Here is a 12295-nt window from a genome sequence, read left to right as displayed (position 1 = left end):
GATACAAGTCCCAAGTGGTAATGATGTTTTATACATTACAGGTGTCCAATTTTTGACTACAGCATGCAGTTTGGTTACCCTACCTCAAAGAAGGGTATTTATACATCAGGAAGGGTTCAAGAAAAGAATAACAAAGATGATTCTAGGAATAAATTATCAAGTCTCGGATGACTGAACTGGAGAAGAATGTGAAAATACTTGACACAGTTTCTCCCTTTCTTCTCAAGGATAGTAGATGTGTTAACAGATGATCAAGAAAAGGAGCTAATGCTTGATCAATTGATAGCTTTAAAAGGAAATTGTCAAGAAAGGGGTTTGAGGATTATAGAGCTGCGAACAGATCTACTTGTTTCATATTGGAACCTAGGGACGTGGAAGGAGTGAGCTTGATGGGAAAAATGGCCTTTCTGCATTCCAACCTTTTTTTATGTTGGATATGATGGATGTAGAGTGGGAGCTAGCATTTCTCAGTGTTAATGAGTAGTAAGTATTAATGAGTAGTACCTTAGTAATGTAATAGCTAATGCTGTTAGCACATCTCACTGTGAAAATATAGCAGAAATTATTGCAGGAAATTAACTGGAAGTGTAATTTACAGTTGCGGGTAGGGGAGACTGGTCTTCATACAGAGCTATGAGACAATGGTAAAACCAGCACTCAGCAGTTGTCTTCTGCAGCAGAATTACCTCTAATATATTTATCTTTTATAATTCTGCCTCAATCCACAGTAGGATTTATTTTCTCCTCAGTGATGTCACCGACCCACCCTCTAATTGTGCAGTAAAAGGAGGTCCAGATCGGAGGAATAAGCACGCAGCCCTTCCATTGTCACTATACATTTATTGATCCAAAGTGCATGTGGGTTGCTGTAAACCCACATCTTTCAATCATCCCCAAAATTGTGCTGGTGGATCCTATACTGTTTTTGCTCAAACAGCACTACTCTCCCCTGACCTCTTTCCATTGTTGTACCTTCCACACACACCTTCACTCCACTGTCCTCCCCCTCCTTCCCCAACTTGTCCAATGTGACTCATACTCTTATTCAAGCCATTTCACCTACTTGCATTCAGCCCTCATCTGTGGCACCCCCTGAATAGCTCCTCCTGCATTCCAATGTTATAGTGCCAACCCCATTTCAGAGTCATTTCATCCCATAAAACTGGGATTTTCCTGGAGTATGGCAAACACCCCATTCTCAGGGTGTAGCCTGCAAGTAGGTACCTGATGTGCAGCGCAGTGTGTAGGCCATTCCTGTGGCATTCCCCCATACCTGAATGTAGCCATATTGGTCAATCAGTATATTTTCAGGCTTCAGGTCTCTGTAGACAAGGTCTAGTGAATGGAGGTATTCGAACGCTAGGACAATCTGTGCTGCATAAAATCGTGAGTGAGGTTCACTGGAAACAAGAAAACCACAATTAAATTCAGTCTCGAGGTCAGTGAGGCAACAAATAGCTTGTTCAGTGTGGAGGAGTTTCAGAATGAAATGTAAAATTAACTGCACACTGGTGCCCAAGCATCATCACTTGAAAGAAAAAGGCAGGATGACAATGGTGGAGGGTACATAATACAACAAAATGTGGCAAAGTAGCAGGGACAACTGCAGGAATGAGGTTTTATTTTGGCCAGAAGCACTTCCTTTGCAGCTGAATTAACTATATGAACCAACACTATGGAAAAATGAACAACGGTAGAGTCGCTCAAACATCTAAAATTGCTTAAAGACAGGTTTGTTTCAGCTTGAAGAAGATAACGATTATCAAGAGTGATCTTTCCTGCTCTTTCCAACATTTCAACAAGACCATATTATTCTTATGTACCCATTAGCATTTAATCACGTTGCCTGTCAAAGGAACTCTCCTGTCAGTTGACTTGTGACCTTCTGGCTTTCGCAGTTGCAGTGTTACACCAGCTGAAGGCGCCATTTGCACTTAAAACTACCAAAAACATTTCCAATTTGGTCACATCCGCTTCCAGCCCACTACCTGTTAACTCCCAGCTTGCTGCTTACTTTGGGCTTTAGCTGGGGTAACACAGATATTAGGTAAATTAATAAAGGAAAAGCAGTGGAAGTGGTTGCACTGAGGCAAAGGGAGGCATACGAGAGGGAAAGAAAAGAATGGGACACAAACAAGGGTACAAACAGCACAAGAAAGAAAAGACAGTGGTAGCCATTCAAAGAAATGGAGTGGGGAGAGGGAAAGAGAAGGAGGAAGATACAGGGGCAGGACGTAGCAAGAATTAAAGTGGGAAGAAACTGTTAAAAAGAAAAGAAAGACAAAATTACATTTATATAGTACTGTATCATGTTAGACAACAGCTTGCATTTATTCAGCACCTTTAATGCAATAAAGCACCCTAAGTGCTGTTAAAGAGCCTCAAGCTTCTCAAAGTGTTTCACGCAGTGAATTAACTTTTATAGTTCAATAGCTATTGTTAAGTGGGCAAATATGGGAGATTTTTTATGCCAGCATAGTGAGATGTACGCCCGTTAATCTAATTTTTGGTAGTATTGGTCAGGTCACCGAGGAAAACTCCCTGCTCTTCTTCAAACAGTATATTCAGATTTTTAAAGTCTTCCTGGGTCAATGGAACCTAAAACAGTCACTCCCCCACTCGACAACTGAAGCACTGTGGCAGCAGTGTGTACCATCTACAAGATGCACTGCAGCAGGCACTAGCCAAGGCTCCTCCAACAGCACCTTCCAAACCCACAACCTCTACAAAGGACAAGAACAGCAGATGCATGGGAACACCACCACCTGCAAGTTCCCATCAAAGTCACACAGCATCCTGATTTGGAACTATATCTCCGTTCCTTCACTGTCACAGGGTCAAAATCCTGGAACTCTCTCCCTAACAGCATTGTGGGTGTACCTACACCACTTGGACTGCAGCGGTTCAAAGCAGTGGCTCACCACCACCTTCTCAAGGGTTACTGGAAATAAATATTGACCTTGGCAGCGAAGCCCACACCCCATGAAAGAATATGCCTTTCCCCCATCAATACATTCGCGAACAGACATCATAGCTCTGGTCTTGTACTGGCTTCAGCTCTTTGTGTCACATGCTTCATCCTGCAAAATGGGATGTCAAACAAGATTGTGCAAAGTTTAATACGAATCAATATCAAAAACCAATTAAGTGACGGGTCACCTTCTAACCCCAAATCGCTTGCATAGGGCAAAACAAAGACAGAACAACACAGCTAAAACAGATGGTGAAATATTGTGAACGAAAAGAACAATCACTGTTTGCTACTGTCTTCCGGCTAAGTGTTTGGTCACACTTCCAACACTGTTTATGCAGTCATGATGCGAATTAGATGTGTTTAGTTAGATGTGAGGCTCAGCACAAATTGCAGCCAAATGCATCACTTTTTACAGCTTTAAGAGACTAACCTGAATCTTCCACTTCTCCTTAAATGTGAAAACATCTCTCCACCTTGAATATATTCCATCACCATATACAAATTAGTGTTATCCTGAAAAAAAAAGAGAATGCAAATAAAAACAAGCCCAACAAAGCACAAAAACAGCAAAGGAATTCCTACACTCACCACCCCACCCAACTATACACAAACTGATAAATCACCACAATGATGGCTAGCTCCATACTAATGGAAAAAAGTTTAAGATAGGAGCCGCAAAACAGAAAACTCAAAAACTCCAAGCTGTCAGATGTAATCTCACACTAGGGACACAGGAAACATTACTACCAAATTACATGTTGCTAAAGTGTCATCTGTAGATGGAATTGGGCAAGGGTTGAACAGGGCTGTCGTGCAAGATGGGTGAGCCCAAGGCCTTCTGGTGGTCTCAAGAGTTGCGTTTGCACACACATGTAGATAAGTGGTAGTGGGATGACTGTGCTAGGTGGATCATGGGTGTTTTTTTAACATCGGAGCGAGTTTCCTCAGATATTCTCCCGTTTTGCTGCCATGACTTTGTTAGGAACCCCATTTACACACACAACACTTGCATTTATATGCAAGACATCTCATGAGAGTATCAGACACAATGTGACATTGAGCTACATAGGAGATATTAGGACAGGCGACCAAATAGCTTGGACAATGAAGAATAGTTATAAGGAGGGTCTTAATGGAAGACAGAGGGGTAGAAAGGCAGAAATCGGGAAGGAATTCCAGAATTTCAGGCTAGCTAGCTGGAGACATGGCCATTAATGTTGGAGTGACAGAAATTGAGGGTGCACAAGAGGCGCATAAAAACCTACAGTTAGGACTTACTTGGCTGACAGCCTTAATCAGTAATGTTTATGATAAGGTTAATAAAAGTGGTAACTCTACAGATGCTATTAAAGTGATATTTGAAATGTTAGCCCATGGACATGTGGATCTAATAGCACGTCCCCATTCCCACTTCATTTGAGTGTTCCCTATCTACCAAGTGGCAATATGAGTACATTAGATCAGCTGTTGTGATTATTGAGTATAGCAATAATGCATGCTTGTTTAACAATATGTCCAACAGGCAATGTGCTTTGTTAAAAGCTTTTGTTTCTTTGTCCAGTCCTTTAGTCAACCCCGCCTGCACAGGTAGCGCGCTACCGCTCGCGTATTATGCTGGGCGGGCCTTAATTGGCCCACCCGCTTAAAATGGCGGTGCGGAGCCGATCGTGGGCAGTGGTCTGCTCCGTGACTGCCCCTGCCCGCTCCCGCCGTGCCCGTCTGACCAACGCAGAAAAAATTCAGGCCATAATGTATTTAGTCCTCTGCCTACTGGATCCCATGCAGATTTTGAATGCAACCTACCTGTCCCTAATACTAATCTTCATCACCGTTCTTTCATCTTTGCTGGGTCAAAGCTTTGGAACTTCCTACCTAACAGCATCCATCATATGGAGACTGCAGCAGGTCAAGAAGGTTCTGCTGTTCTGATTTTCATGGAACTAATTTAGATGATAGCCTCACTAAAATTCCTTGCATAAAATTCCTTGCATATTTCACAGTTGCCTCTTGTAGATTTCCCGACCCTTATAGTGTTACAATTAATCTTTATTTTGAAGTTTACTCTTTTTCAAATCCAATTTTTGTTCTAAACTCCTTTTTGGACTGATGTTCCCTTTATTCTAACTTATGTATTAAACCTGGATTAGATCAGATCCACTGATTGGTAAACAAACAAAGTAATCCTTCCGCACCTCTAAAAGCATGAATTCTTCTTTAACCTATTCTTTCCTGGTCAATATCCTGGTGATTGAAATTCCCAATGAATAGCATTCAGCCTTTTTAACTAGGTGATCAGATTTATAAAACCACTTCTCTTCCCGTCTGTGGAAAGTAGAGATTTGATGGACAAAATTCAAACTTTTTCTGCTTTGTGTAAAACCACTACACCATTGCCCACTTTTCTTTACTGCCCTTGCCTCAAACACAACTTTACATCCTATTCCTTTAGTTTCCAAGCAGGATACCCACATGTTCTTTTCAGCACTTCTGATAGTCTCTTGTCCTGTGGATTCCCACATATAACCTCTGGCTCATCACTTATGGTGGGATGGCCCCAAACAGTCTGGAAACAATGAGACCAAATTAAGAATCCAGCATATATGAAGGGACAGTCTGAGCCACCTCAGTAAGCTCAGTCTTGGCGAATTGTGAGATGGGTTTTTAATGAGCCATTTGGTTAGATAGGTGTAGATACTGCAGTCCAAAAAAAAAGTTACCTGGGGGAAAATGAAGTTTGACTGAAAGGAAGTACTTAAAAGATATAACTCAGAATGTCAGTCCTCTAGACATTGATGCCAAGACTTGATTGTGGGTGCCCTCAGACAACATGAAATACTAGAAACACTCAGTTCAGGTAGCCAAAGTGATACCAGGGATGAAGGAGTTCAGTTCTGTGTAGACACTGGACAAGCTAGGCTTGTTCTCCTTAGAGCAGAGAAAGCTAATGGCTGATCTGACAATGTTTCAAAATTATGGGAGGTTTTGATAGAGCAGATAGGGAGAATCTATTTCTTCTGGCAACTGGGTCAGTAACCAATGGTCATAGATTTAAATTAATTGTCAAAGAACTTCAGGGGAAACTGAAGAGAAATTTCTTCATATAGAGGGTTAAGATCTGGGGTGCACTATCTGAAAGGATGGAACACTCAAAGGATTAATTTGCACGGATCTGGCGAAAGAAAATCTGGGGAGTGGGGCTAATCTTCTTTAAAAGAACTGGCACAGGCTGTCCTCTTGTGATGCAAGACTCGATGAATGTTTCTGTATTGTTAAAGTTTTCCAAAGTGTTTGTCACAGGCCATCATGGGGAAGAAGTTTCCTGTTCTCTTGGTGAACATGGCAGTGTGAGCTGAGCACCTCATTTTATTGGCTTATGGAGGTTTCTTCTATGGGTCAATCAGTTGGTTAAAAAAAAAACTTCCCTCTAAAGCCAAAATATTACTGTCAAGTGTAACTTTCAAACCAATCCAAGAGAAGGATCCTACTGAACAGATAATCTGCAACAGGAAAGTTAGAAATAAAGAGAATCTTCAATAGCCAGCACAGCTCTTATAAAGTCAAAAGGAACTCAGCAATCTTGCAAGAGGAATCCCACTCCTTTCTATCACTGCCAGAATCCTTCTGAACTGTTAAGTGCAATACCTAGGCCAGGATCTGCTGCCAGAGAGTCAGTGCGGTTTCAGAAAAGGTCAAGGAACCACTGATATGGTGTTTGCAGTTAGACAGTTCCATGTATCTCAACATCATGTTTACAGACCTGACCAAGGGCTTTGATAGAGTCAGCCATGGAGAAATTCAGCAGCCCTGAGAAATTCATTAAATAGTCTGACAGTTCCATGAAGGCATGCTCACACGTGTCCTGGCTGAGTCTTTTGACCCATTCCCAGTCACTAATGGAGTTAAACAGGGCTGTGTGCTGGCTCCAACCCTCTTCAACAAACTTTTCTTCACCATGTTCTCCGATGCCTTCTACGGTGATGATCCTGACATTGAGATCAGGTATTGTATAGATGGAAAGCTGCTCAATCTGAGACGAACACAGTCAAGGACCAAGATCTCCAAGGACTTAATTCATGATTTCCTGTTTGCCAATGACTGTGCACTAGCTGCCAGCCCAGAGCTGGACATGCAAGGTGGCACAGACTTGCTCTCCAATGCATGCAACTTTGGCCTTACGGTCAGCACAAAGAAAACTGAAGTAATGTGCCAGCCTGCTCCAGGAAAGCCCTATTTCGAATCCAAGGTTTCAGTCTATGAACCAGTCAGGAGTGGATAAGTTCACTTATCTCGACAGCACTCTCTCTCTCAAGCTGTCTATATTGAGAGTGAGACACAGGCAAGAATTGCCAAAGGAAATGTAGCCTTCGGCAGACTTTGAACATCAAGTCTTGGAATGAAGAGGAGTAAGTCTGCCTACCAAACCAAAAGCCTATAGAGTAACAGTCCTTCCCAGTCTGCTCAATACCTTTGAGACTTGAACTGTATACCAGTGTCATGTCAAGAAGCTCAACCACTTTACCCTGAGCTGACTTCGGAAGCTTCTGAAGATCAGGTGGCAGGACCAAGTGCCAGACACTGAGGTGTTCACCCGAGCTGGCGTACCAAACATTCACCCCAAGTTGGGCTGGTCATGTAGTCAGAATCCCTGTCACTCGCTTACCAAAGCGAATCTTCCATGGAGAGCTTGAGTCTGGGTTGTGGTCACAGCAGTTGAAGGAAGCGCTACAAGGACACTCTAAAGGCTTCACTTAGGAGTTTTGATATCAACTTTGAGTCAAAGAACAAAGAAAAGTACAGCGCATGACCAGGCCCTTCAGCCCTCCAAGCCTGCACCGATCATATTGCCTGTCAAACTAAAACATTTTGCACTTCCGGTGTCCGCATCCCTCTATTCCCATCCTACTCATGTATTTGCCAAGCTGCCTCTTAAACACCGCTATCGTACCTGCTTCCACCACCTCCTCTGGCAGCGAATTCCAGACACTTACTACCCTCTGAGTAAAAAAATTGCCCCGCACATCACCTTTATAGTTTTGTCCTCTCACCTTAAATCTATGTCCCCAAGTAATTGACTCTTCCACCCTGAGAAAAAGCTTCTGACTATCTACTCTGTCCATGCCACTCAATTTTGTAAACTTCTGTCAAGTCGCCCCTCAATCTCCGTTGCTCTAGTGAGAACAATCTGAGTTTCTCCAACCTCTTCTCATAGCTAATAACCTCCAGACCAGGCAACATCCTGGGGTAAACCTCCTCTGCACCCTCTCCAATGCCTCCATATCCTTCTGGTAATGTGGCGAACAGAATTGCATGCAATATTCCAAGTGTGGCCTAACTAAGGTTCTATACAGCTGCAGCATGACTTCCCAGCTTTTATACTCAATATCCCTGCCGATGAACGCAAGCATGCCATATGCCTTCCTGACTACCTTATCCACCTGTGTTACCACTTTCAGTGACCTGTGGACCTGTACACCCTCTGATCCCTCTGCCCGTCATTGCACTTAAGGGTTCTGCCATTTGCTGTATAATTCCTGCCTGTATTAGACCTTCCAAAATGCATTATCTCGCATTTGTCCAGATTAAACTCCATCTGCCATTTCTCCACCCAAGTCTCCAACCAATCTATATCCCGTAGTATCCTTTGACAATCCTCTTCACTATCTGCAACTCCTCCAACCTTAGTGTCGCCTGCAAACTTACTAATTAGCCCAGTTACATTTTCCTCCAAATCAATTACGTATACTACAAACAGCAAAGGTCCCAGCATTGATCCCTGTGGAACACCACTAGTCACAGCTCTCCATTCAGAAAAGCACTCTTCTTCTGCTACCCTCTGTCTTCTATGACCAAGCCAATTCTGTATCCATCTTGCCAGCTCACCTCTGATCCCGTGCGACTTTACCTTCTATACCAGTCTGCCATGAGGGACCTTGTCAAAGGCCTTACTGAAATCCATGTATATAAAATCCACTGCTTTTCCATCGTCAATCATCTTTGTCACTTCCTCAAAAAACTCAATCAAGTTAGTGAAACACGACCTCTCCTTCACAAAACCATGCTGCCTCTCACTAATACGCCCATTTGCTTCCAAATGGTAGTAAATCCTGTCACAAAGAATCTTCTCCAATAATTTCCCTACCACTGACGACCTGTAATTTTCTGGTTTATCCCTGCTACCCTTCTTAAACAATGGAACAACATTGGCCATTCTCCACTTCTCTGGGACCTCACCTGTAGCTAGTGAGGATACAAAGATTTCTGTCAAGGCCCCAGCAATCTCCTCCCTGTCCTGGGAGAAGCTCACCCAGGATCACTGCACCTGGCGCAACCAAATAAGAAACAGTGCGGCCTCCGTCAAAAGCAAAAGTATATCAGAAAGAGAGAGAAGCAAGCAAGCAGAGGAAATTCTGAGCCAGCAACTCATCCAAATCTCAATCATCTGCAGTATCTGCTCCCTATTTACAGTAGAACCTTCTGGGCACAGACTGGCCTTAGCTGTCACCCATATACACACCAGAACCCTATCAAACACTGCAGAACGTGATCACCTTCACCTCAAAGGATGAACAAGAATTACAGAAGGAAACAGGAATTCTTCTGTTCTGTTTGCTGGAAGAGTTTATTCTGCTCCCCTGCACATGCTTTTAAACTTCGTAAATGACATAAGAACTAGGAATGCAAGGTAATCTCACGTGCAGCAACGAACACACTCACCTTGAATGAGAATACTAGCCGCACCAAAAAAGGGAACCTGACAGCCTGAAGAATCTTTTTTTCATTGAGTGTGTGCTCGATCTGTTTCAGCTTTACCACCTGCGCAGGAAAGAAATGCAAGCACTGTATCAGCTAAAACCACAATTATTCTTATCACATCTAGATTGATGTATCAAGTTAATGAAAGAAAACGTGTTTCTCCCATAAATTCGTTACACTTCATTAGTCATCAGTCAAGAGCCAACCAAGAACGGGGCGGGGGGAGGGAGAGAGAGAGAGAGAGAGAGAGATAAAATGGGGGGTAGCTACAAATGGCCAAAGCCTTATATTTGTACTATAAGGTCCATGAATTTGGCAGGTCAATTTATTTTGTGAACTTAATTTATTCTGATTCTGTTGAACACTGAACTCCTGCCACATCAAGCGTTGCTGAACTCGTGTACTCCAAATACACAGCCTCTTACATCCTGGATGTCTGATAAGTGCCTTTCTTTCTCACAGAGGGGTTATTGAAACAACTACCTCTTCTGCTCTCCTACTGCGGTCAACGCAAAAGAAAGTGGAAGACAAACTGTTTTTTACCCAGCAAATGGTTAGGCTCTGGAATCCACTGCCTGAGAATGTGGTGGAGGCAGATTCAATCAAAGCATTTGAAAGAAAATCAGACAATTATCTGAAGAGAAAAAAATGCAGGGCTATGGGGAAAAAGCAGGGGAGTGGGACTAGGTGAGTTACTCTTGCAGAAAGCTAGTACAGATACAACAGGCAGAATGGCCTCCTGTGTTGTTACCATTCTATGAAAATGAGATCTGTGTCTGTGCTAGTTTGGCTGTTGGATGATGTGCGTGTGTACACATGTGCGCGCATACATGCAGTGTCCTGCCGGCTTGGGTTTTGTATAACATGGGTAGATGTGTCAGCTGTGGCACTAAGGGACTGCTGCACTCTCAAAGTTGCCATATTTCCAATGAGATGCTAAATTGGGGTCCTGTCTGCCCTCGGTGAATGTAGAAGATCGAAAGGCACTATTTTGAAGACAACAAGGGGCGTTATCCCTAGTACCTTGGCCAATGTTTATCCCTCAATCAACATCATAAAAAATATTGGTGTGTGCAAATTGGTTGCTGGGTCTCCTGTTTTTCAACAGTAAGTACACCTCAGAAGTACTTCGTTGGCTGCAAGACACTTTGAAATATCCATTGGTTGTGAAAGGTGCAATTTAAGTGTAAGTCTTTCTTTCTGGGATAAAAGCGTGTATGTGTGTGTGTGTGTGCGTGCGTGCACGTGGTTAAATTGTACGCATGCATGGGTATATGCAGTATGTTCATGTTGTTACCACCAGCATGGGAAGAACGTATAGTTAATCTAGCCCCACTACTCCACAGGTTGCAACATTAGTTTAAAAGTTCAATTTACTCACCAAAATGGCCAAATTGTTTACCTTCACTACATTGTGCAGAACAAAAGAGGCTTTAACCAGGCTTCTTTCAATAAACTCAGGGTGATCGATTTATTATAAAACCAAACTTTTTTTAAACAAACTGTAAACTGGTTAACAAACAATTGTACTCTGGAAGTATAACAATGTATGCCTTTAAAAATACCCCAACACACACACACACATACACACAAAGGACAAACAGATAGGATTCCTGTAGAGATGGGCTCTGGAGGATAGGCTTTATAAAATAAAGGATAGAATTCTCAGTTGTCGACCTAGAGCTCCCTCGTGGTTCCAGTAGATGTTTAGAGGTTCTCACCAATGGAGCTTTGGAACAGAGGAGAATTTAGAGCTGGATCAATTTTTCAATTCTTGTCACAGCTTTGCAGGTTTCCATATACAGACAAGTTATATTCAGATGAGGATTCTCAGGCTGCAGGTTGATAACCACACACAGAATTTCAGGCAAGGCAACAAGAGAGCCAGTTAGGGCAGCCTTCCTTCTCGGCTTATTACTTATACTTGTCTCTGTCATGTGATTTCCAGTAAATCACTAGCCATTGCCTTTATCAGTTTTCCCCTCATCAATTAAAGTGATTGCAGTTCAAAACAAATAAATAACTCTTCTCCATCAAGTACCATGCTGGTCCGGTGATTTCTTAGAAAAGGCATGCTTGTTGACAGCTCCAAGGTGAATTTATGACTTTTTAAAAAAAAACTCCAGGCCAGCATCCAAGTGTCCAGATAATGCAACGTCTTTCCATATTTTAAAAGAAAAATAAAGTTTTGAAAGGTATGATTCTAAGAAGGTATAGCTGCATATGCAGGGTAATTCATGCGTATACGTGTGCGTGCATGTGTATCCATTTACGTATACATGCAGTGTGTATGAGTATACTTGCAGTATGTAGGTACATACAACGTGTTGCCGGCTTGGGTCTTGGATACAATGGCAGGAATTTTGCTGTAATAATAATATTCAGACTATCAGCGCTTGCCGTTATTACAGGGTAAATCTGACAGCAAAGTTTTGTGTCCACACATGCTCAGTTAAACACGGAAATCCAGATGTTGCTGTCAGATACCTTGGTCCACCAAAGGATAGATTCAGCATTGAAATCACTGAATTGGTGAGTACTTCGGGTTCTCCATTAGTTCTCCCTGGA

At 42.6% G+C, this 12295-nt stretch overlaps 1 protein-coding gene across 4 annotated transcripts in view; it reads right to left on the bottom strand.

Annotated features, from left to right (window-relative positions):
• Window positions 1-12295, bottom strand: part of LOC121271287 (cAMP-dependent protein kinase catalytic subunit alpha-like) — a 157971-nt gene that overhangs the window by 12349 nt on the left and 133327 nt on the right. For all 4 annotated transcript variants that reach the window (XM_041177164.1, XM_041177163.1, XM_041177165.1 and 1 more), the window contains exons 4-6: window positions 9689-9787; window positions 3405-3487; window positions 1274-1400 (exon numbers count right to left, since the gene is read on the bottom strand). In XM_041177164.1, the coding sequence (XP_041033098.1) occupies window positions 1274-1400; window positions 3405-3487; window positions 9689-9787 (309 nt within the window). The remainder of the gene's footprint in view (window positions 1-1273; window positions 1401-3404; window positions 3488-9688; window positions 9788-12295) is intronic.

This window comes from Carcharodon carcharias, chromosome 30 (genome assembly GCF_017639515.1).
Source record: "Carcharodon carcharias isolate sCarCar2 chromosome 30, sCarCar2.pri, whole genome shotgun sequence".
NCBI lineage: Eukaryota > Metazoa > Chordata > Chondrichthyes > Lamniformes > Lamnidae > Carcharodon > Carcharodon carcharias.
Note: the sequence above shows the minus strand (reverse complement) of the source record. Positions and strands in the feature narration are given on the sequence as shown.